The sequence below is a fragment of the Rhincodon typus genome, chromosome 14 (genome assembly GCF_021869965.1).
Source record: "Rhincodon typus isolate 14 chromosome 14, sRhiTyp1.1, whole genome shotgun sequence".
NCBI classification, from domain to species: Eukaryota; Metazoa; Chordata; class Chondrichthyes; order Orectolobiformes; family Rhincodontidae; genus Rhincodon; species Rhincodon typus.
The window spans coordinates 718,705-745,157 of NC_063345.1; the positions used below are offsets into that span (position 1 = coordinate 718,705).

At 42.3% G+C, this 26,453-nt stretch overlaps 1 protein-coding gene across 4 annotated transcripts in view; it reads left to right on the plus strand.

Annotated features, from left to right (window-relative positions):
* The window catches only part of LOC109923511 (integrator complex subunit 6-like), a 94,291-nt gene that overhangs the window by 42,552 nt on the left and 25,286 nt on the right, over positions 1 to 26,453 (plus strand). For all 4 annotated transcript variants that reach the window (XM_048605171.1, XM_048605172.1, XM_048605173.1 and 1 more), the window contains 6 exons: positions 1,914 to 2,077; positions 8,977 to 9,129; positions 18,202 to 18,334; positions 20,618 to 20,712; positions 21,376 to 21,489; positions 24,692 to 24,907. In XM_048605171.1, the coding sequence (XP_048461128.1) occupies positions 1,914 to 2,077; positions 8,977 to 9,129; positions 18,202 to 18,334; positions 20,618 to 20,712; positions 21,376 to 21,489; positions 24,692 to 24,907 (875 nt within the window). The remainder of the gene's footprint in view (positions 1 to 1,913; positions 2,078 to 8,976; positions 9,130 to 18,201; positions 18,335 to 20,617; positions 20,713 to 21,375; positions 21,490 to 24,691; positions 24,908 to 26,453) is intronic.

A 26,453-nucleotide genomic window follows, 5' to 3' on the forward strand; every position in this document is an offset into this window, starting at 1 on the left:
GGCCCGAAACGTCAGCCTCTCTGCTCCTATGATGCTGCTTGGCCTGCTGTGTTCATCCAGCCCTGCACCTTGTTGTCTCGGATTCTCCAGCATCTGCAGTTCCTACTATCTCTGCAGTTATATAAAACTCTTGTTGTGCCACATTTGGAGTATTGTGTGCAGTTTTGGTCGCCATATTACCAGAAGGATGTGGAAGCTTTGGAGAGAGTGCAGAGCAGATTCACCAGGATGTTGCCTGGCCTCCAGGGCATTGACTATGAGGAAAGGTTAAAAAGACAAGGATTGTTTTCTCTGGAAAGTCGGCAGCTGAGAGGAGACCTGATAGAGGTCTACAAAATTATGAGAGGCATAGATAGGGTGGATAGTCAGAGGCTTTTTCCCAGGGTTGAAGTTTCAATTCCAAGGGGGCACAAGTTCAAGATCAGAGGGGGAAAGTTTAAGAGAGATGTGTGACGGATGTTTTCACGCAAAGAGTGTTAGCAGCCTGGAATGCATTTCCAGAAGAGGTGGTGGAAGCAGGCACATTGAAGACATTTAAGAGGCACCTAGATGGATACATGAATAGGGAGGGAATAAAGGGATACAGATCGAAAAATGGCAGGTTTGTTTTTAGATTAATTAGGACATGATGGTCAGCAGAGGCTTAGAGGGCTGAAGGGCCTGTTCCTATGCTGTACTTTTTCATTTGTTCATTTGAAAGGTCTGTTTCCATGCTGTATGACATGATGAAACAAAATTGATGCTCATGGAATTGGAGAATTGGATAAAACTTGGTTGAAGTGCTGAAGTTGTAAGTAATTTTCATGCTTGGAGGGTGATAGACACAGATGTTCCTCAAATACTAGTGGTAGGAACACTTTTTTAAATATATAAAGGGTTTTGATATTGAAATACAGGGTAAAAATTTCAACATTTGCCAAAAGTATCGAACTTGGAAGATGAGCAGAGGCTGACATTGAGCATAATATAAATTGCCTAAAATATGACATAGGTTCGCAGAATGGGCAGACAAATGGCAGGTGGCATTTGATACAGAGAAATGTGAGCCGATAGATTTTTACAGAAGGAATTGGGAGAAGCTTAAGAGATATTTAATAACTCAGTTTTAGAGAGTGTGCAGGGACAGGGTCCAGGGGAGCATATGCACATTCTTTTAAGGTGGTTTGACTGACAGAGTCAGTAAAGCTTATTGGATTTGGTCTTCATAAATAGAGGCATTGAGAACAAGAGCAGGGAGGTTGGGATGAGCATTTATCAAGCTTTGATTTGGCCATAACTGAAGTATTACATCCAGTTCTGGTCACCACACTTTGGGAAGGATGTGAAGAACCTTGTGAAGGTCTACAGGAGTTTAATCAGAATGGTTGCAGAGATGGAGAATTTTAGCGATGCATTTAAGTTGGAAAGGCTATGTTTACTGTCTTGGAGCAAAGGAGATTGAGACAAGATTTGATTGGTGTGAGCAAGAGTATAAGACATTTAGGTAAAGTAGTCAAGAAAACAAAATTGTTCTCATTAGCTGATCATCTGTCCTTGAATGGAAGATTTTGGCAAGAGATGCAGGGAAATGTGATATTCTACACAAAGATCAATAATGACCTGGAACTTGCTGTCCACACAGGTGGTGGAAGCTGAAACATGCGTCCGTTATTTCAAAAGCAAATTGAACAGGCACTTGAGAGAGGGAAACCTGCAGGGCTCTGGGCATTGTGCCAGAGTGCTGGGACTGACTGGATTGCTGTGCAGGTGGCTGCCATTAATTCAATGGGCTGAATGGCCTCATTCTGTGTTATTGATAACCTTTCTTCTGCCTCAGTATGGCCATCTAACACTCTAACGTGCAATGTGGAAGATTTTCTCATTGATTTTGATTTAGCAGGAAGCTTCTACTCTTGGCTCTGTTCTTTTTACAGATGGTGTTGTTGACCCACCTCGAGCAACCTCTTTATTTACCCCTCAAGCTTGGCATAGCTGTCACAAGCTGATTTATGTACGACCCAACCCCAAGACAGGAGTACCTGTTGGACACTGGCCAATCCCTGAATCTTTCTGGCCTGATCAAAACTCCCCTACACTGGTGAGTATTAGTGAGCAAGACAGGTTGTTCAACTTTACATAAACTCTTTTTTGCAATTTGACTTTGTCAATTTGACTTAATTTAAAGAGTTTGATCTGTCAGTAATATAAATACTATATTAACAGGAAGCATATTTAAACTAAAGTTATCGTAGAATCCCGAGTGTGAAAAGATGCCGTTCAGCCCATTAAGGGAGCTCAGAAGAGATTTATCAGGATGTTGCCAGGCATGGAGGGTTTGAATTATAAGGAGAGGCAGGATAGGCTGGGACTTTTTTCACTGGAGCACAGGAGGTTGAGGGTGTTCACAGACTGTTATAAAATCATGAGGAATATAGATAAGGTGAATGGCAGGTGTCTTTTCCCTAGGGTGGGGGCTTTCAAGACTCGGGGGCATATTTTTTAATGTAAACGGAAGAATATTTAAAAAAGGTACAAGGGGCTTTAATTTCCCACAGAGAGTGGTTTGTGTATGGAACGAACCTTCAGAGGAAGTGGTAGATGCTGTTACAGTTACAATGTTTTAAAGGCATTTAGATAAGAATGTAGATAAGAAATGTTTGGAGGGATATGGGCCAAGTGCAGGCAGGTCAAACTAGTTTAGTTTGGGATTATGTTAGGTATGGATTGATTGGACTGAAGGGTCTGCTTTCATGCTGTATGAGTCTGCACCAACCCTCCAAAGAGCATCCTGCCCTGACCTAGCCCCCGACCCTATCTCTATTACCCTGCATTTACCATGGCCAATCCACATTACCTGCACATCTGGGCAGCATAGTGGTTCAGTGGTTAGCACTTTAACTGTGCATTTAACCATATTATCTTGTATTTCTGGCATCCCTAGCATATGGTACAAGAATATAATCCCAAGATTACAACCCTAGAGGTTTTGATTTTCAACTTTCTACCTAACCCCCAGAACCTCGTCTTTCTTACTGCCTCTGTCATTAGTGTCAATATGAACCGTGACCTCTGACTGCCCTCCCTCCCCTTTGTTGAGGTTCTTCTTGTACTGTGAACTGGAGTGAGAGACAGAGAGATGGTAAACGGTCTTCAGTTGTCTTCGTTTGCGGAGCTTGCTGTTACATGGTTCTGGGCTTAAGCTCGAGCTGAAACACTCTTTCTCTTTTCTCTCTCTCTCTTTTACAGACAATAGATGTGGCTTCTTTTTATTCCAGATTTACCAGATACGAAGTACTACAGTTATCAGATACTCAATATAATCAATATAGGTTTTTTTCACAGGGTGTTCTTATTGTAATTCTTTAACAACTAGTATCTGTTTTCCCTTGAGAGGTTTGTTTGTCCTTTGGGGGCAGATACTTGAAAATGACCTGTGAGTAACTGGTAGAAACTTTAACCCTGATACAATTAAGTTTCTTTTAACTCTTTCCTGCCCTGTGGGTTTCTGCTGAACCCCATACCTTTTTAGAATGTCTCCAAGCAGGCAGAGGGCATTCTTGACCCTGCCACCAGGGAGGCAACACATCATCCTGAAGTCTCGCTTGTGGCCACAGAAATGCCTATCTGTATCCCTGATTCTAGAGTCCGTCTGCAGCTCGCCTTCGACCCTCCCTGCTGTATAAAGAAGCTATTTGTAGTGCCACTGACCTGGCTGCTACTGTTGGTTTTCCCCAAGAGGCCATTCTCACCCTATCCAACAGTATCCAAAGTACGTGGTCTTATGAGAGAATGGGGTTGAGGAACTTATCAGCCATGATCGAATGGCAGAGCAGACTCGATGGGCCAAATGGCCTAATTTCTGCTCCTATGTCTTATGGTCTTTCACGTGGTTGAGAGGGAAATAACGACAGGGTACCTCTGTGCTGCCTGCCTGCCCTTCCTGGCAGTCACCCATCTGGCTGAACCTTTCATATAACCAAAACAAAGTTTTGTACTGTTCCAACTTAACCTCCTTGCCCTACAATCTGTGCCTCAATCGATAAAAGGAAGTATGCTGTACGCCTTCTCAATAACCCTAATTAACCTATCCTGCCCCTTTTAGGGATCTGTGGACAAGTACCCATGATTCCTCTGTTCCTCTGAGCTTCCTCGTGTCCTGCCATTCATTGTCTCGTTACCTGTTCCGAAGTGCATCAGCTCACATTTTTCAGGGTTAAATTCCATTTGCCACTGATCTGCCCTCTTGTCCACATCATCTTTAACCACCTTCCGCACTATTAACCACCCTGCCAATCTTTCTACTATCCACAAACTTGTTTATCATTCTCCTCATTCACATTTACGTTGTTTGCAAGTATAAGAGATCCAGCACGGATCCCTGTGGTACATCACTGGCCACCAGCTTCCAATCACACAGACAGTCTTCTGCCACCACCAGAAAGTGGAGATTATGCAGAGAGTCAGGTGGAAGTGAGTTGAAATGAGGAAATAAGAAATTTACAAACAGATAATAATATGTTTGGTCAATGGGCCAACATTTGGCAAATGGAGCTTGATAAGTGTAAAGCTATTCATTTCGGTCAGAGGGATAGAAAGGCAACTTACAAAAATGTAGAGAAACTCCAGATTGCCTCAGTGCACAGGGATCTGGGTATTCTTGTGCATAAATCAAAGAAAACTAGGATGCAGGAACAGCAAGAAATGAGGAAGACAAATGGAATGTTGGCATTTATTGCTAAAGGAATAGAGGATGGATGTAGGGAATTGTTGCTGCAACTGTATAAGGCTTTAGTGAGGCCACACTTGGATTATTGAACACAATTTTGGTTACTTTACATAAGAGATGTAGTTGCATTGGAAGCAGTTCAGAAGAGGTTCATTAGATTGATTCCAGAAATGAAGGATTTGTCTTATGAAGAGAGATTGAGCATTTTAGGCCTATGCTTTAGAGTTTCGACAAATGAGAGGAGATCTAATTGAGGTACGTACTGTGCTAAAGAGAATTGACAATTTAAATGTAGAGAGGATGTTTCCTCATTAAGGTCAATCTAGAATGGGAGGTCATAGTTTCAAGATAAGGGGTAATGAATTTAAAACCAAAATGAGAAATTATTTCTCTCAAAGGGTCGTGAATCTGTGGCATTCACTACCCCATAGTGCAATGGATGTTGGGACATTGAGTAAATTTCAGGACGTGATGGACAGATTTTTAATTAGTAATGGGTTGAAGGGTAATGGAGAATGGGCAGGAAATTGAAGTTGAGGCTGAGGTGAGATCACCCATGATTGTATTAAGTGGTGAAGCAGGCTCAAGGGGCTGAATGGCCTACTCCTGCTCCTAGTTCTTATGTTCTCTGTATAGTACCATGAAGCCAATATCCTAGATCATGCATAACTTTGCTGTTTGAGAAATTTGCTGTGCCCAGGTTTACTGCTGTGTTTCACCTTAATGCAGTGGCTATTCTTTCAGGGGATCTTGGCTACGATGGACTTTGTGACGCCATGAAGTTGTGAAGAATGAGCAGATTGACTCAGTGCAGTTGTCCCTGCCAGATTTTGATGATCTTACATGAAAATGGCGTTAAATGTCATCAACCTTGTGATGACAGGGCATCTGGTTTTAATGTCTATTACACAAGGTCACTTCTGCTATTGTTATTTCAGATGTGGGGCATTGTTGATCTGAAACATAACATTCCTCCCCCTTTAACATGGAGGTTGCTGCAATGAAAACATTCACAATATTTACACTCACATATACAACAGTTATTATGTAAGATATTCTAGAGGACATCGGTATCCTATGTAACTGTTGGCCTCCCTCATGCATCTGTTGGCAGCTGGTGTTTTAGGCGTACCAGGGATACCAACTGTCGTTATCTTTTTCTGAGACAACTGAATATTTGGAGATTCATGCAATGTCCTGATATTCTCCACAAACGTAATGTCTCCCTCAGGTGCTCCAGTTACTGTACTTTATGCATGGGAGACCTTGAGTCTCAACTTTCATTGAGTTTTTCTTTTAAACATAGAAACGTAGAAGACAGGAGCAGCAGGAGGCCCTTTGAGCCTGCTCAACCATTCATCACGATCATGGCTGATCGTCCAACTCAACAGCCTAATCCTGCTTTCTCCCCATAACCTTTGATCCCATTTGCCCCCAAGTGCTATATCTAGCCACCTCTTGAATGCATTCAATGTTTTGGCATCAGCTACTTTCTGTTGTAATGAATTCCACAGGGTCACCACTCGTTGGGTGAAGAAATGTCTCCTTATCTCCGTCCTAAATGGCCTACACCGAATCCTGAGACTGTGACCCCTGGTTTTGGATGCACCCACCATTGGGAACATCCTCCCTGCATCTACCCTGTTCAGTTCTGTTAGAATTTTATAAGTCTGTATGAGATTCTCACCCCCCCGCCCCCAAATTAATCTGAACTCTAGTGAAAACGATCCCAACCTAGTCAGTCAATCTCTTGTCATTACATTAGTCCCACCATCACCGGAATTTAGCCTGATAAACCTTTGCTGTACTCCTTTGAGAGCAAGAGCATCCTTCCTCAGAAAAGGAGACCAAAACAGCACACAATTATTCTAGGTGTGGCCTCACCAAGGTCCTGTATAACTGCAACTAGACATCCCTGCTCCTGTGCTCGAAACCTCTCGCAATAAAGGCCAACATACCATTTGCCTTCTTTACCACCTGCTGCACCTGCATGCTTACCTTCAGCGAATGGTACACAAGGACACCCATTCCCCCTCATTTGTCTGAACTCCAGTGAAAACAACCCCAAACTAGTTAATCTCTCCTCATACGTCAGACCCGCCATCGCTGGAATCAGCCTGCTAAACTTTGGCTGCACTCCCTCTCGAGCATCCTTCCTCAGAAAAGGAGACCAAAACAGCACACAATATTCTGGTTTGGCCTCACCAAGGCCCTGTATAACTGCAACAACACATCCCTGCTCCTGTTCTTGAAACCTCTCGCAATGAATGATAGAGTAGTGGATGTTGTCTACATGGACTTGTAGTGAAGCTGTTGCCAAGGAGTCTCGTAGTAGACTGGTCTAGAAGATTAAGTCACATGGGATCCATGATGAGTTGGAAAATTGGATACGAAATTGGCGTGGTCATAGAAGACAGAGGGTAATTATGGAGGGGTGCTTTTGAGATGGAGGTCTCTAACCAGTGGTGTTGCACAGTGACCAGTGCTGGGATCTCTTGTTTTTTTAATATATTTTAAAAAAATGATTTGGATGAAAGTGTAGATGGTCTGCTTAGTAACTTTGCAGATGACATGAACATTGACGGAGTTGTGGATAGTGAGGAAGATTGTCAAAGAATACAGGAACAGGTCAGAAGCTAGGAATACTGTGGGAGTAACTCACCACCTGACTTCCCAAAGCCTGTCCACCATCTACAAGGCACAACTCAGGAGTGTGATGGAATACTGCCCACTTGCCTGGATGAGTGCAGCCCCAACAACACTCAGGAAGCTTGACACCATCCAGGACAAAGCAGCCCCAATTGATTGGCACTACATCCACAAGCGTCCACTCCCTCCACCACCGATACTCAGGAGCAACAGTGTGTACTCTCTTCAAGATGCACTGTAGAAATTCACCAAAGATCCTCAGACAGCACCTTCCAAACCATGAACACTTCCATCTACAAAGATAAGGGCATCAGATATTTGGGAACACCGCCACCTTCAAGTTCCCCTCCAAGCCAATCACCATCCTGACTTGTATATATATTGCCATTTCTTCACTGTCATTGGGTCAAAATCCTGGAATTCCCTCCCTAAAGGCATTGTGGATCAACTCACAGCAGGCAGACTGTAGCGATTTAAGAAGGCAGCTCACCATCACCTTCTCAAGGGCAACTAGGGATGGGTAATTACATGCTGGCCAGCCAACGACGCCCACATCCCACAAATGAATAAAATGGTCAGGACATTGAGTATGAAAGTTGACAAGTCATTTTGCAACTGTATAAAAATTAAGTTAGACCATATTTGAAGTATTGCGTGCAGTTCTGGTCACCACACAATAGAGGGTGCAAAAGATGTTTACCAGGATGTTGCATGGATTGGGGTGTATTTTCTACTAGGAGGTTTTGGATAAACTTGAATTGTTTTCACTAGAGCATCGGAGGCCGAGGAGCAAACTGATAAAAGTATATACAATTATGAGAGGCATAGCCTTGATGGTCAGAGTCTTTTTCCCAGGATTGAAATGTCAAGTACTAGGGTGCATAGGTTAAAGATGGGGGTGGGGGTTTGGGTCAAAGGATTTGTGCGAGGCAAGTTTTTTTTCACACAGAGGGAGGGGCCTAGATCACATTACTAGGGTGTTGGTAGAAGCAGATGGAATGGCTACATTTAAGAGGCATTTAGACAGCTGCATGAACATCAGGGAGCAGAGTGAGGCGGAACATTTTCAGGCAGATGGGATTACTGCAGATTGGCATTGTTGTCAGCACAGAATTCCATTCTGCTTTATAGTCTATGAACTCTTGCCAACGATTCACCTTTCAATTCAGTTTCAGAGTCGAACCCTGGCCTCCAAAAAGAGCTTCTGGATACCTCCTTCATTCTGACAATGCCACAGTGACCTTTGTGTATTTGATTTAACATGTTTCCAAGCTGCGGTGGCCTGATGACCCTTGTTCTCTTGAGGGATGATTCCCTTCCTCAAAAGGCAGTGGATGTAGATCTTTAAATATTTTTAAGGTAGATACATTCTTGATTACCAAGGAAATGAAAGATTATCTGGGGATATGCAGGAATTTAGTGTTGAGATTAAAATGAGATTAGCCGTGATCTTGTTGAATTGAGAAGTAGGCTCAAAGGGCTGAGTGAACTAGTCTTGTTCCTTACACGTGTTTCACAAGGCTAGAGATGCCACAAATTGTAGTATCAATGCTCCTTTCGTGGTGAACAAAAGCAGCATTAAGAACGTAATTAATTTTAGTTCTCATGTGTTTGATCCACAGCCTCCACGTACAGCTCACCCTGTAGTACGGTTCTCCTGCACTGATTGCGAACCAATGGTCATTGACAAATTACCGTTTGATAAATACGAGCTTGAACCTTCACCTTTGACTCAGTACATTCTAGAGCGCAAATCGCCTCACACCTGCTGGCAGGTAAGTGCACTAGTTGCCCTAATGAACATGTATTCTGTATTTATACTTACAGGGTTTCCTTTGGGACAGTCTGATTTTTATTTTTATTCTTTCTGTATTGTTTCGAAGGAGTGAATAATAGAATACTGTCTGTTAACTGGTCAGGTGGTGTGATACATGTATTTGACCATACCAGTAGAGTCCACACAGAGGGACATTTTTTCAATATCAGCTGGAATATTTTCTCCTAAGCCAGAAGGATATGCATTCAAGACTCCCTTAAGATAATCAAAACTGAAATTTCCTGCAGTACTAGGAGAGTGCAGCACTGTCAGTGGTACCATTTTTTGGAGGGACTGTTAAACTTTTACATGCTACCTCCTCAGGTGGATATAAAAGATGGTATATTATTGTTTGAAGAAGATCAAGGAGTTCTTCCCCTTACTTCAATCTACGTATTGATTGGACTAACTAAACTGGTAGCAATGCAATGGAGGAGGATTTCCCAGAATGTATAAGGGATAGTTTCCTTGACCAATATATTAGGGAACCAACTAGAGAGTAAGCTATCCTAGACTGGGTATTGTGTCAAGAGAGTGGATTACTTAGCAACATTGTGGTGCAGGATCCTTCGCAGAAAAGTGACCATAATATGGTAGAATTCTTCATTAAGATGGAGAGTGACCCAATTAAATCTGAAACTGGGGTCCTGAACTTAAAAGAAAGCTAACTATGATGGTATGAGGCATGCATTAGCTAGGATAAACTGACCAAGGACACTTAAGGGCTTGATGATGGATAGGCAATGTCAGACATTTAAAGAACACATGGATGAACTTCAACAATTGTACATCCCTGTCTAGCATAAGAGTAAAATAGGGAAGGTGGCTCAACCATGGCTAACAAGGGAAATCAGGAAAAGTGTTAAAGTCAAAGAGGAGGCATATAAATTGGCCAGAAAAAGCAGCAAACCCAAGGACTGGGCGAAATTTAAAATTCAGCAGAGGAGGACAAAGGGTTTAATTCAGAAAAGGAAAATAGAATATGAAAGTAAGCTTGCGGAAAACATAAAATCTGACTGCAAAAGCTTCTATAGATATGTGAAGAGAAAACGATGGTGCAGTTAGAATCTGGTGAATTAATAATAGACAACAGAGTGATGGCAGACCGGTTGAGCAAATACTTTGGATCTGCCTTCCCTAAGGAGAACACAAATAATCTTCAGGAAATGCTAAAGGACAGAGGGTCAAGCCTGAAGAAGGAACTGAAGGGAATCCTTATTAGTCAGGAAATGGTGTTGGAGAAACTGATGGGATTAAAACCTGATAAGTCCCCAGGTCTTGATGCTCTGCATCCCAGAGTACTTAAGGAAGTGGCCCTAGAAATAGCAGGTGCATTGATGATCATTTTCCAGCATTCTATAGACTATGGAAAGTTTCAATGGACTGGAGGGTAGCTAATGTAACTCCACTCTTTAAAAAAGGAGGGAGAGAGAAAATGGGGAATTATTGGCCGATTAGCCTGACATCAGTGGTGGGGAAAATGCTTGAGTCAATTGTTAATGATGTAATAACTGAGCATTTGGAAAGCAGTAACAGAATCAGTCCTAGTCAGTATGGATTTACTAAAGGGAAATCATGCTTGACAAATCTTCCGGAATCTTTTGAGAATGTGACCACAAAAGTAGACAACGGTCAATCCGTAGAAATTGTGTATCTGGACGTTGAAAAGGCTTTTGATAACATCCTACACGAGAAATTAGTAAGGAAAATCAAAGCGCATGGTATCGGAGGTAATGTGTTGACATGGATAGAGAACTGGTTGGCAGACAGGAAGCAGAGTGTTGGAATAAACGGGTCCTTTTCAGAGAGGCGGGCGGTGACAGGTGGGGTACCGCAGGGTTCAGTACTGGGATCTCAGCTGTTCACAATATACATTAACGCTTTGGATGAAGGAATTGAATGTAATATTTCCAAATTTGCAGATGACACTAAGCTGGGTGGCAATGCAGGCTGTGAGGAGGATACTAAGAGGCTGCAGAGTGACTTGGACAGTCTGGCTGAATGGGCAAATGCAATATAACGTGGATAAATGTGAGGTTATCCACTATGGTCACAAAAACAGGAAGGCAGATTATTATCTGAATGGTGGCAGTTTAGGAAAAGGTGAGGTGCAACGTGACCTGTGTGTCATGGTGGAACAGTCACTGAAGGTTGGCATGGAGGTGCAGCAGGCAGTTAGGAAAGCTAATGGCATGCTGGCCTTCATAGCGAGAGGATTTGAATATCGGAGTAAGGATGTCTTGCTGCAGTTATACAGGGCCTTAATGATGCCACACCCTTGAGTATTGTGTGCAGTTTTGGTCTGAGGAAGGACATTCTTGCTATTGAGGGAGTCCAGCAAAGCTTCACCAGACTGATTTCTGGGATGGCAGGACTTACAAAGGAGGTGAGACTGGATTGACTGGGCTTGTATTCACTGGAATTTAGAAGAATGAGTCGGAATCTCCTAGAAACATATAAAACCCTGATGGGACTAGACAGGCTAGATGTGGGAAAAATATTCCCAATGTTGGTGAAGAACAGAACAAGGTATCACAGTCTAAGACTAAGGGGTAAGCCATTCAGGACTCAGATGGGGAAGAATTTCTTCACTCAGAGAGCTGCGAACCTGTGGATTCTCTCCCACAGGAAGCTGTTGGGGCCAGTTCATTAGATATATTCAAGAGGGAGCTGGATGTGGCCCTTGCAGCTAAAGGGATGGAGGGGTATGGGGGGAGGGTGGGAATGGGATACTGAGATTGCACGATCAGTCGTGATCGTATTAAATGGTGGTGCAGGCTGGAGGGGCCAAATAGCCTACTCTTGCACCTATGTTCCTGTGTTGACTGACACTGCTAAAAGCTTATTTGGTCATTGTGCGTGGAGTCTTGCTGTGCTTATTTTTTAATAATCTTGGCATAAAAACAGTGACTGCACTTGAAGTTAGTTGTGTAAACACTTGTCAGTCAGTGACCATCACCAGTAGGAGCCAGTCTAACCACTGCCCCTTGACCTTCAATAGTGTTACCATCACTGAATCCCCCACTACCAATATCCTTGTTACCATTGACCAACAATTCAACTAGACTCACCACAAACACACAGTGGCTACAAGAGCAGGTTAGAGGCTGGGAATGCTGCAGCGAGTAACTCACCACCTGACTCTCCAAAGCCTGTCCAGCATCGACAAGTACAAGTTTTTTTTCTTTATTCATTCATGGGATGAGGGCGTCACTAACCAGGCAACATTTATTGCTCATCCCTAATTGCCCAGAGGGCAGTTCAGAGTCAATCACATCACTGTGGGTCTGGAGTTACATGTAGGACAGACCAGGTAAGAATGGCAGTTTCCTTCCCTAAAGGAACCAGATGGGTTTTTTTCGACAATGTGTTCATGGCCATCATTAGGTTCTTAGTTCCACATACTTTATTGAATTCAAATTACACCATTTGCTGTAGCAGGATTCGAACTCTGGTTCCCCAGAACATTATCTGGGTCTCTGGGTTAACAGTCCAGTGATAATATCACAAGGCCATTGCCTTCCCTTCAGGAGGTAGATGGAATACTCCCAGTTGCCTGGATGGGTGTAACTCCAATAACACTCAAGAAGCTTGACACCATTCAGCGCAAAGCACCACATCCACAAGCATCAACTCCGTCCACAAGCATCAACTCCTTCCGCAAGCATCAACTCCTTCCGCAAGTATCAACTCCTTCCGCAAGCATCAACTCCGTCCACAAGCATCAACTCCGTCCACAAGCATCAACACCTTCCGCAAGCATCAACTCCTTCCGCAAGTATCAACTCCTTCCGCAAGCATCAACTCCTTCCAGCGCCGATGCTCAGTACGCACAGCTGCTACTATCTACAAAATGCACTGCAGAAATTCACTAAAGATCCTTAGACAGCACATTCCAAACCCCAACCACTTCCATTTAGAAGGACAGGGGCCGCAGATACGTGGGAAGACCACCCATTGCATATTGTCCTCTAAGCCACTTACCATCCTAACTTGGAAATATATTGCTGTTCCTTCACCATTTTGCATCAAAGCTCTAGAATTCCCTCCCTAAGGGCATTGTGGTTCATCTATAGTATGTAGACTGCTGTGGTTTAAGAAGACAGCTCACCACTGAATTCCCAAGGGCAACTAGGGATGGGTAATTAATGCTGGTTGGCCAGTGATGCCCACGTCCAGCTGAGTGAATTTAAAAAAAACTTGCTACATTCAGAAATGTGAAAGTTGCTATTTAGTTGCAGGTTCCTTCATTCTTTCACAACTGCCTCAATTAACTCTCAGGTTTTGCAACTCTTACTGCTATAATCCGCTAATTTGACTAAACAGAGAACAGTTTTACCAGCCTTAGAATGAGATTTGCAAATCAGGTCTGCACTATCTCGCTCAACCAAAGTAAATTTGATGCCAGCTGGCAGAAGTGGGCAACTTTAAATTATAAATAAAAGAAAAATACTGCAGATGCTCAAAAACTGAAACAAAAAGTCTGACAGCATCTGTGGAGACAGAAACTGAGTTCATGTTTCAAGTCCGTTGTGTCTCTTTGGCCTGTTTCTCTGTCCACAGAAGGTGCTGGGCCTACTGAGTTTTCTCGGACACTTTGTTTTTATTCAGGGTAGTCATAATTTCTTTGTTTAACATAATAGCTGGAACTTTGGTATTAGTGTTGAACACAATGAGTTGGTATGACGGCAGCAAGGATAATGCAAATGAGGAGCAGTGCAGCTGCTGTGTGTCTGCACCATAAGGAACTCTTCTGCACAAAGCCAATTCTATCAACGGTTATTTAGCAAACTGATTTTTAGTTTTTGGGCATTTGATTTGGGGTTTAATTCAAGCTTTAATTTTTACTTACGTAATCTCTCCCTCTCGGACACATACATCAGATTTTGATCTGTTTCCTTGTTCTATGTGATTGCAAAGGTTTCACCTGGCTTGATTTATTGAGGGATATTCTTGGTCTCTTGAAAATAGTATCAGTACATCTTCTGAAGTGCATGGTAGAAATTGTGATTTAGAAGAGCTATAACTGAAATATGAAACACTTCATACAATTGGAACTATCCACATTTTAGAACTCTTTGCAAATCTAAAGAACAATACAAATTGAAATTGTTAATGATTTTTGCATAATAACTTATTTGCTTAGGTTTTCCAATAACATTCTCCATTACTTGCTGATAGCAGATAACGTAAGTCACAGATCTCTGCTTGGGAAACCTGGCAACTTTCTCTTTGATCTCAGCTGCAATCGCACAAACATACTTTGTAATGAATTAGTAGTTCAGTCATTTTAGAAGCCCAATCAATATACTGAGCAGTAGTTCTAGAAAGTTTGGTTGGCTGTACGTTTGAGCCTTTGCTGTTGTAATAAGCAATGAGAACCCATGAAAACTGGGCAGAATTGCTATTGCTGCAGGGTAAATGTGGTTGGAGCTGTTATGAGCAGGAGCAGATTGTCCAGGAAATGGGAGTGGTATAAAAACTGGCAGAAATCCCTTGTCCTTTCTTTTCTAGAATTAAGCTGTTGATTCATCAGTATTTGATGAAAGTCACTGGAAATTCTGGACTATTGATTGATGCTTTGATCTGTAGGCACTGACAGCATCAAGGGCTACTTTTCATCCATAGAGCAAATTTCTTCCTGCTAGCTCATAGTGCGGAGGTAACGGCTTAGTGATATTATCGTTTGACCGTTAATCCAGAGACCCAGGTAATCTTCTGGAGACCCAGGTTCTGCAGACCATTAAAGTTGGAATTTAAATTCAATAAAAGTCTGGAATTAAGAGCCTAGTGATGGCCATGAATCCATTGTCAATTACTAGAAAAACGCACTAATGCCCATTAGGGAAGGAACTATCATCCTTACCTGGTCTGAGCTACATACACTCCAGACTCAATAGCATTAACTGCCCTTTAGAGAAGACAATAAATGCTGGCCTGGCTTGCGACACCCTCATCCTGTCAGTGGATTTTTAAAAATTATGTCCATTCTCTGTTTTGAGCAAGCCAGAAATCCAGAACATGTATTGATAGCAGGGAGTTCCAAGAATTTGGTGACAGAATCTACCCAGAAAGAGTGGGACAGCCTTATTGCTAGAATTTCACTGGGTCATTCAGGATAGTCGTGAAAAACAGCAACCATGGGAGACCATGTTGGAAGTGCTGCAGTTAACTTGTATTGCTGTGAAAATAGATGAACTACACCGATTTTGTGTAGTGGACTCAGTGAGGAGTCAAGAGCAATTCAATGGCTCTGCACTAACAAACCTGCTTTCAAGCAAAATGTACATAGATGTCTGTAAATCAGGAAACCCGACTTAAAGCGCAGGTCCTTACAGGGGTGTAACTTTAAAGATCCAACATATAAACATCTCCTGTGCTTAGGACCGGCTGCTTTACGAATGACTGAATGATTTATTGTCACTTGTGCTATACAATAAGTAATGCAGTAAAAGACCATGAAAATCTTCAACAGTTGCTGCAATCTGGCACTGTTTGAATATTTAAAAAATTAAAAAGATAAAGCTGAAAGGAAGCCAGCTCAGCGAGCAATCAACAACTTCACCCACAACCCGAGCTACAAATCTTTGCTAAAACTTTAAAGTCTGTCTTTGTTCTGCCGCCTCCACCATCAGCGCTGAGGTGGTTGACAAATGACACCTACGCCATCACCCCTCCACCCCCTGTGCCAGACCCACCAGTGTCAGAGTCACAGCTGTTAAGGTGCTATTTCTTCATTGCTGGGCCCACTTTGCCGATGGGCCATTGATGCTGGGTCCTGTGCTGGACCCACGCTTGACCCATAACCAGAAGCCCAGGCTCTGCCTTGCTGACATTCAGGAAGACCCCAGCTCCGGGCCTACCACAACCAGGAGTGGTTGCTACCACGCTGATAGCCAGGAGACCCCCGCTCCGGGCCTACCTCAAGCAGGAGTTCCTGGCTGTGCTGCCAGGCCAGGCGCTGCCTTGTCAAGAGTCTTGCTCTGGCCGTTTTCCTCTGTGATGTTGCCTTTTCCACTGCTGACCGGAAGAAGACGAAGAAAGACATGGACAAAAAATGTAAGGAAAGAAGGGAGAAAGCAGTCCTCTGGAGCAGACGGGCCCAGGAGTCCAAATGCTGCCTGCCTTGCTGGCACCACCACCTTGGAGGAACACAATGTGGATTGGTGAGATCCACATTTAAAAACGAACACATTTTTGAGTCTGGGAATATTGCTGATTCTAAAAAATCTGATAATTATTTGAGAACTTCCTTTCATCGAAGAAATATCACATGTGAAGATAGGATGTAAACAGGAAGAGACAGCCTGCAAATTCAGGTTGTATTCTCCTGCGTTATGTTCCAACTTGCGAACGGACTCTATAACAGAAGCTATTCACAACCTGAGGACTGCCAGTAATTGTTAATTTGTCAAATGCTCTGCTACAGTGGGGGAATTCAGTATTATCGAAAAACTAGTGCCAGAGTGGAACACAAAGGAATCTACCCTAAGACCAACTGCACCGTGAGAACAGGGACTCAGCCCTGTCCTTGAAAAGCATGAATAGGAATGGATCTTTGATAATCGTCATAATGATTGCATTGTTGCCAGAAATCCAGTATGTACGTATACACTTAAGGGCATCAAATCAAACATTTGACTTCCTGTGAAAATTCAGAGCAATAGCTAGTTGGTCTAACCGCCTGGTGGAACGAAAATGTCTAGTGTTGTAGAAGAACAAGGATGCTTCAGAACTATCAAAAGACCATGAAATGAAAATGACAAATTTCCATTGATTTATTGTGAGTGGCAGAAACACGTGTACCCATTATTTCACATCAACATGGGTACAACACCCATGGATTGTGATACACCCAGCAGCCGAATTGTGGTGTGGACAGGTTCCAAAACAGTTTTACTGAATACCACAAAAGCAAGATACTGCACACACATCTCAATGCAGCAAAAGCATTTGAAAAAATCAGCAAGCAATTTCCTGCCAATCTTTCTTGATGGACTCCCTCTCCCAGGGCAGGAACTGGGAAATTTACAAGCTACTGTTTTTCTACAATAAAGTTCCTTAGCAGCAAGCCTTTACTTGACCTTGGTTTGCTTCATTAGATTGCACCCTGCAGGATATATTTGAGCAGGCCAAGTTAAGCTGCTCTAATAAAGCAACACAGCTAAGCTAGAGGTTGCATAAACAGCACTGCAAGAGATAAACTGATGAGCAAATGATGTTTCATCTTTCACACTTGCTTTAAAAAGCCTAGGTCAAAGATCTGTAATCTTCTGCTCTGCAAGTGCATGTAGGTGTTTGACATCTCATTTGCAGCTTCTAGCCGCTTCCATTTAGATGGCAGTAACTTGAAAACATCCTTAAAAAAAATTAGATCAAGACAGTTAAGAGCTGTATTGTCATTGTGGAGGTGAAAGACTAATTGTTAAGATACGCATTATGTTTTCAAGTAACTAGATTAACAAAAAAGTCATAGTTCTTAAAACAAACTTGTTTGGTGTAGCTGTACCATGGTCATAGACAACATTTTTGGTTTGAGTAACAGATTTTGAGGTCGCAACTGTTACTTATTTGAATACAGCTGAGATACATGATTCTGAATGTACTACGATAAGTTGTTTTTTTTAATCATGAGAATCAAAAGGTTTGTCTCAATTCTTTGCCTTGCCTGTTAATATCCATTGTAAAATTGACTTCATTGATAAAAATTATATTGCAAATGTAAAAAATGGGATAATTTAATCAGTTCTGAGGAAGGGTCACTCAACCCAAAACGTTAACACTGATTTCTCTCCACAGATGCTGCCAGACCTGCTGAGCTTTTCAGCAATTTCTGTTTTTGTTTATAATTTAATTAGGTTTGTTTTAATTTCAGCTCTTTGTTTTCTGGATTTTTTGAAAGAACTATGCAATTAATCCCATTACTTTGCTCTTTTCCACTAAGCCCTGTAATTTTTTTCCCTTCAAGTAATAATGATTTGAAAAATACATAGTACTGTACTGATGATGTATTTTTAAACTTTTTCCTTAGGTGTTTGTGAGCAGTAGTGGAAAATACAGTGACCTGGGTCATCCATTTGGTTACCTTAAGGCGAGCACAACATTAACCTGTGTGAATCTCTTTGTTATGCCTTACAACTACCCTGTGCTGCTACCACAGCTTGGTATGTTCATCTTTTCACCTTTATCATGGACTTAAATTGTAAGTGCCAAGTTTCTGACATGATGTAAAGGACAGTTAATAAAGCTTCAGAAATTTTGAATTAAACATACAAACATGTTGTTTATTTGGTATGTACATTAGTATTATTTGCATTTGTTCTTTCCTGAGATGAGTGAAGCACAGCCTGAGCCGTAACTAGTTGCCCTAGAGAAGGTGTTGGTGAACTGCCTTCTTGAACCTCTGCAGTCCATGTTCTGTAGATAGACCCATAATACTATTAGGGAGAGAGTTCCAGGATTTTGATCCAGTGACACTGAAGGAATGGGGATATATTTCCAAGTCGGAATGGTGAGTGGCTCAGAAAGGAACTTGCAGGTAGAGGTGTTCCCATGAATCTACTGCCCTTGTCCTTCTAGATGGAAGTGGTCATGGGTTTGGAAGGTGCTGTCTAAGCATCTTGTGAATAGTACACACTGCTGCTCCTGAGCATTAGTGGTGGAGTGACTGTTGTGTAATCTCCTGTCATCCAAACAAGTGGGGAGTATTCTGTCATAATACTTTCTGTACTTTACAGATGGCAGACTGGCTTTGAGGAGTCAAGTGGTGAGTTACCCACTGCTGTATTCCTAATTTGTGGCCTGCTGTTGGGTCACATAAATACAGTGGCTATGTCTAGAATTATTGAATTGTAGAATCCGTATAGTGTGCCCATTTGGCCCATCGAGCCACACCAACCCTCTGAAGAGCATTCCACCCTCCACCCCCCCCACCACAAAATCCCTCTAACCCCTGCTTTCCCATGGCTGATCCACCTAGCCAGCACATTCCTGGACACTGAGTAATTTAGCATGGCCAGTTCACCTAGCCTGCACATCTTTGGACTGTGGGATAAAACCAGCGCACCTGAAGGAAATCCGTGCAGACATGGAGAGAATGTGCAAACTCCACACAGACAATTGCCCGAGGGTTGGAGTCGAAACCAGATCCCCAGCATTGTGAGGCAGCAGTGCTAACCACTGAGCTGCTGTGCCGTTTGGTTTCTGGTCAGTGGTAACCCCAGGATGTTGATAGAGGACAGTTCAGGGATAGTAATGCCATTGAATGTTATAGGGTGATGGTTAGATTTTCTTTTATTGGAGATGGTATTGCTTGGCATTTGTGTGGCACAAATGTTACTTGCCACTTTTCAGCCCAAGCCTAACATGTGGACCTCATGCCGGCTACCATTTCTGCCTGTGCCTAGTTACCCTGTGAAGCTTGTCACTACCTTGAACCACTAAAGTGTAAATGATGGTGTTAGGTACGGGATTGCAGAATATTGAGTCAGCGGCAGTGATGTACCCCCAGAGCAGAACAGTGAGTGGCTTGGAAGTGATTTAGGACGTCCCTAGGACATTAACAAAGAACAAAGAAAATTACAGCACAGGAACAGGCCCTTCAGCCGTCCAAGCCTGCGCCGATCCAGATCCTCTATCTAAACCTGTCGCCTATTTTCCAAGGATCTGTATCCCTCTGCTCCCTGCCCATTCATGTATCTGTCTAGATACATCTTAAATGACGCTATCGTGCCTGCCTCTACCACCTCCGCTGGCAACGCATTCCACGCACCCACCACCCTCTGCGTAAAGAACTTTCCACGCATATCTCCCTTAAACTTTTCCCCTCTCACCTTGAAATCGTGACCCCTACTAATTGAGTCCCCCACTCTGGGAAAAAGATTCTTGCTATCCACCCTGTCTATACCTCTCGTGATTTTGTAGACCTCAATCAGGTCCCCCCTCAACCTCCGTCTTTCTAATGTAAATAAGCCTAATCTACTCAACCTGTCTTCATAGCTAGCCCCCTCCATACCAGGCAACATCCTGGTGAACCTCCTCTGCACCCTCTCCAAAGCATCCACATCCTTTTGGTAATGTGGCGACCAGAACTGTACACAGTATTCCAAATGTGGTCGAACCAAAGTCCTATACAACTGTAACATGACCTGCCAACTCTTGTACTCATACCCCGTCCGATGAATGAAAGCATGCCGTATGCTTTCTTGACCACTCTATTGACCTGCATTGCCACCTTCAGGGTACAATGGACCTGAACACCCAGATCTCTCTGTGTATCAGTTTTCCCCAGGGCTTTTCCATTTACCACATAACAGTCTGACATTTCTCACAGTGGAGAGTGGTATTGAAGTAAGGCAGACCTCTGTGATTTGGTGCAATTATTACATGTCTAACTTGATTTGTTGGTTCCAAAGCAGCTCTCATTGCTTGTGTTATTGTCATTACAGATGATTTGTTCAAAGTGCATAAACTGAAGCCAAATATGAAGTGGCGCCAAACTTTTGAGAATTACTTGAAGACCATGCCTCCATATTATCTGTTGGTATGTGCACATGTTCTTTTATTCATTCATTCTATGTTTCTATGGTCTCTGACCACTGCCAGCTAGGTCAGCGTTTATTGCCCAACTCTGATTGTCCTGGAAAAGGTGGCGCTGAGCTGCCTGTAGAATCACTGCAATCCATGGGATGTAGTGATACCCACAATGCTGTTAGGAAAGGAATCCCAAGATTTTGACCTTGCAGCTGTGAAGGAACCATGGTATGGTTCCACCGTAGGATGGTATGTGTCTTAGAGTGCAGTGGCTAAAGTCAGGCATTTGGAAGGTGCTGCTGAAAGAGGTTTAGTGAGTTTCTGTGGTGTTTGAGTGTTGTTGGAGCTGCACTGCTCCAAGCTAGTGGGGACTCCATCACACTACTGACTTGTACCTTGTAGATGATAGACAGGCTTCGGGGAGTCAGGAGGTGAGTTGCTCATTGCATCGTTCCTCACCTTTGACCTGCTCTTGTAGCCACTGTATTTGTATGGTGAGTCCAGAAGCATTTTTGGTTCATGGTAACCCCATGTTGTTGATTGGAGGGGATTTAACAAATGCTGTTAAATGTCAAAAAAGTGTTAGATTATTTCTTATTAGAGATTATTGCCTGACACTTGTGTGGCACAAATGATACTTGCAGATCTCTGATTATTTTATTTATATTTTCAGCCATTGAAAAAAGCTCTGCGGATGATGGGAGCTCCCAATTTAATCAACGACAATAGTATCGATTGTGGGCTCAGTTACAGTGTCATTTCTTACCTCAAGAAACTCAGCCAACAGGTAATAAACAAATCAAGCTCAGTATCCTCAGTTAGAGTGGCTGTCATCATATTACAGAATTTACAGAACAGGTGGATAAAGAATTGGTTGGCAAGCAGAAAACAAGAAGTAGAAATAAACAGCTCATTTTCTGAGTGACAATCAATGACTAGTAGGGTACTGCAGGGATCATTGATTGGATTCTAGCTATTCACAATGCATGTTAATAATTTAGGTGAGGAAACTTAATGTAATATGTCCAAGACAACACAAAACTCAGTGAGAGGATGAACTGTAAGGAGGAGGCAGAGAGGCTTCAGTTTGATTTGGACAAGTTGAGAGAGTGGACAAATGCATAGTTGATGAAGTAGGAGAAGTGTGAGGTTATCCATTTTGATAGCAAAAACAGAAAGATAGATTTTTATCTGAATGGCAATGGAAAGGGGAAGAGCAACGAGACCTGGCTGTCCTCCTGCACCAGTTGCTAAAGCTAAGCATACAGGTGCAGCAGGCGGTGAAGAAAGCAAACTGTCTGTTGGCCTTCACAGTGACACGATTCGAGTATTGGAGCAGGAATGCCTTGCTGCAATTATACAGAGCCCTGGTGAGATCAGTGGATTTGTCTGGCATGATTTCCTTTTCATGAACCCATGCTGACTCTATCTGATCCTGTCACTGTTTTCCAAGTTCTCAGCTATTAAATCATTTGTAATGAACTGTAGCATTTTCCTCTCTTAATCTGGAACCAACTGGGAAAGGGGCTATTTTTGCCTGGTAATACTAATGATCAGGTTAATGACATAATAGTAAAGGATTATAAATGCAGAAAATAAAAATGGATGGCCATTCAAGCCTTCAAGCCTGCTGTACCATTCACTATGATCATGGCTGATTATCCAATTCAGTATCCTGTTCCCGCTTTCTCCCCAATTACCCTTTGATCCCTTTAGTCCTAAGAACTACATGTAACTCCTCCATGAAAAAAGTCGATGTTTTGACCTCAGCCACTTTCTGTGGCAGAGAATTCTACAGGCTTCCCACTCTGTGTGAAGACATTTCTCCTCATCTTAGTCCTAAATGGCCTAGCCTGTATCCTTAGGCTGTGACCCCTGGTTCTGTATTCCCTGGCCTTCGGGAAGGTCTGTCCTGTCAAGTCCTGATGTAAGAGTGATTATTAAATGAAATAATTTCATATTCAGTTTGAAATTGAGAAACTTTTTTCTGAAACTAGTTTCTTAAACTCAAAGGCCATTACAAGGGTATGGGACCAGTTGACTAAAGTGGAGTGGGAAAATAAGTTAAAGGGTGAAACAGAAGAGCAGCAGTGGCAGACATTGAAAGAGGTATTTTGTAACTCAAGAAGGATATTTTTCATTGAGAAGGATGACTTTGAGAAGGATGTACCATATTTGGCTAATTAAGAATATTAAAGAGAGTGCAAAATTAAAAGTATTTCGTACGGAGCTGCAAAGCTTAGTGATGGCCCTGAAAAAAGGAAACATAGGGGCGGCACGGTGGCACAGTGGTTAGCACTGCTGCCTCACAGCACCAGGGACCCAGGTTCGATTCCAGCCTCAGGTGACTGTCTGTGTGGAGTTTGCACGTTCTCCCTGTGTCCGGGTGCTCCAGTTTCCTCCCACAGTCCAAAGATGTGCATGCTAGGTGGATTGGCCATGCTAAATTGCCCGTAGTGTTCAGGAAGGTATAGATTAGGTGCGTTATAGGGGGATGGGTCTGGGTAGGGTGCTCTGAGGTTCAGTGTGGACTTGTTGGGCCGAAGGGCCTGTTTCCACACTGTAGGGATTCTATGATTTTAGAAACTAGCAAAGGCAGACTAGAAAAATAGGTTCTAGAATGCAATGTTTGAGAGTTTTTGGAGACTGGTTCAACTGAAGTATTAAAAATGAAATGGAATTATTAAATAAAAAGGAAGAATGTGCCTGGAAATGGGAGTGACAGTTGATGAATTTCTCCATCAGAGTGCTGGCACAGACACAACAGGCCAAATGGCAACCCATTCTGTGCCTTTAAGGAGAATTGGGATAACTGAATGAGGGAAAAAGGATTGGAGAATTATGCTGATCTTGTTCGATGAGGAAAGTGGAAGTAAAATGGCATGGAAGATCAACATCAGGATTGGATGTGTTGGGTTGAATGGCCTTTTCCTATGTTTGCTGTTCTGTACTTCTGTTCTGGCTGATTTGAACTGGGGAGCCTAGTGATTCAGCTCTGGCTCAGTTGATTATATTCTGGTCTCTGAATTTCAAGGTGCTAAGTCCAAGTCCCACTCCTCAATCTTGAGGTCAGAATCAAGGCCATCACTCAAGTGCAACATTAAAGGAGTGCTCACAGTTAAATGTGCCATCTTACAGATGGGATGTTTAACCAAGCCCAAACATTTGCTTGGGATGATGTAAAAGATTATCATATTGTCATTTGTAGATACTTGCTGTAAGCATATTGACTTCTGCTTTTCCTACATTACAACAATGATACCCGTCAAAAAGTACTTGCTACATAAGGCATTTAGAAATGCCTGGTCCTATGAAGCACTATATAAATGTATATGTGATACAGATCAATTACAATTGGATACAGTAGGTGATGTATTTTTAAAAGATTGCAATGTGTTGCATTTAAAAGGAGGATACAAGAGAGCAACTGGTGTGTTTCAAGTCCAGAGATAATCCTATTGTGGTGATGTTCAGTATTTTGTATTTTTGCATGAAGACTGATCGTACTGATTGTGTAAAATGGATTTGATCATCGCTATTGGTCTGAAATTTCTTATTGTGAATTAAGGCAGGTTAATAATATTGCTGGATAAAGAAACATGCTGCCTGAGCTTTTCATCTTGAATTCACTAGAACACACAAGAATATCAAATTTGGCAATTTGCCACTGTTTTCAGAACATTAAGAGTTTTGCATTACCAAGCAAAGCTTAATAATTTGGATCTTACCTTTCTAAGGCTCCTTCTTAGTGCAAAAAAAACTTGATAGTTTCACATGTATCCTATTGGGATTGCATAGGAGTAATGCTGTTTGATTCCTGGGTTATATTATTACATGTGTAGAAATTCAGTGCTGCAAGTCCAGTCCAGCAGGAAGAGTCTGGGAGCCACTCACAGGAGTATCTGATGCCACTGAATTGGGCGGAGTTTCTACTGTGGACTTGAGTTTGTAATAGAATGTATGTAATAAAAAGCTGTTTTGTGTTTCAGGCCAAAATAGAGTCAGATCGTATAATTGCATCTGTTGGGAAAAAGAGCCCACAAGAGGTGGGAATCAAAGTTAAAAACCAGTCTAGTGTTCTGTCTCTGGCTCATCGCAGAGACTTCAAGCAGCTGCTGCAAGGAATTTCAGGGGAAGTGCCCCTCAGGCCCATGGAACTAAATATGAAGGAGTTTGCTGGCTTTCAGATTGCAATCCTAAACAAGGTGAATAATGCTTCCATGAGTATACTTGGTTGAACAGGACTTTTTTCTTGTGTTGTAACAGAGGTTCCATTCCCTTATTAGTGATGCAAAGGTAATTTCTTATGATTCTTTAATGGGATGTGGATGTGCCATAGAGTCATGTAGCATGGAAACAAACTCTTCAGTCCAACTAGTCCATGCTGACCATGTTCCCAAACTAAACTAGTTCTACCTGCCAGTGTTTAGCCCATATCCCTCCAAACCTTACCTATTCATGAACTTATCCAAATGTTTTTAAATATTGTAACTGTACCTGCATCCACCACTTTCTCTGGTAGTTCATTCCACACTCTAACCACTCTTCGTGTTTAAAAAAAAAAGTTGCCTCCTTAGGTCCCTTTTAAATCTTTCTCCTTTCACCTTAAAAATGTGCCGAAAAGTTTTGAACTCCAGTGAAAAAAGCCCCAGCCAATTTTATAACTCAAGCCCTCCATTCCTGGCAACATTCTGGTAAATCCCTTTCTGAACCCTCTCCAGTTTAATAATATCCTTTCTATAACAGCGACCAGCAGTGGACACAGTACTCCAGAAGAGGCTTCACCAACATCCTGTACAACCTCAACCTGACGTTCCATCTCCTATACTCCTATAGTGAAGAAAGAAGAATAAATTCACCACTGTTCACAAATGTTTAGACTTTAGAATCAAAAACGTAATTTCTAAATTTGTGGAAGAAACTATATTAAGGACAGTAGTTAATACTGAGAAGGAATGCAACAAATTACAGAAGAACATCAATTAACTTACAGATTGGACAAATAATTGGAGTGAAATGAAGTTGAAACAGATAAATGTGAGACAACGTTTTGGCCAGAGGAATAGGATGTTGCATGTGGGGTAGGGGAAGAAGTACACCAATGAATAAAAGTTAGCTGTGCATTAACAAGACTGTTTCTAAAAAAACTAAACCCAACACCGGACTTCACTTGCAGAGAAATAGATTTGAAAAGCATTGACGCAGTATGAAACTTGTACCAAGTCTTGTTAGGACAACAGAAAGGGTGCTTTAGTAGTTCTGTCAATTGCCCATCTTTAAATGTATTTGAACTGGAGTGGCTTGCTCTGCCATTTGAGGTGGCAGTTAAGAGTCAGTCACATCATTGTGGATTTGGCATGTAGGCCAGACCAGAAACGAACGGCCGATTTCATTTCTATTACTTAGCAATAGATGGGTTTTTACAATAATTAATGATAGCTTCATGGTCACCATGGACATGGTCATGGACACCTGAAGAAGGACTGAGGCTCCGAAAGCTTTTGTTTTCAAATAAACCTGTTGGACTATAACCTGGTGTCGTGTGATTTCTGACCATTACTGAGGATATCTTTCAATTCTAGATTTATGAACTGATTTAAATTCCACCCATTGCCAGGGTGGGAGTTGAACTCATGTCCCCAGAGCATTAGTTTGGGTTTCTGGATTACTAATCCAGTGACATTACCACAAGAGATAACAGGGTGTAGAGCTGGATGAATACAGCAGGCCAAATAACATCAGAGGAGCAGG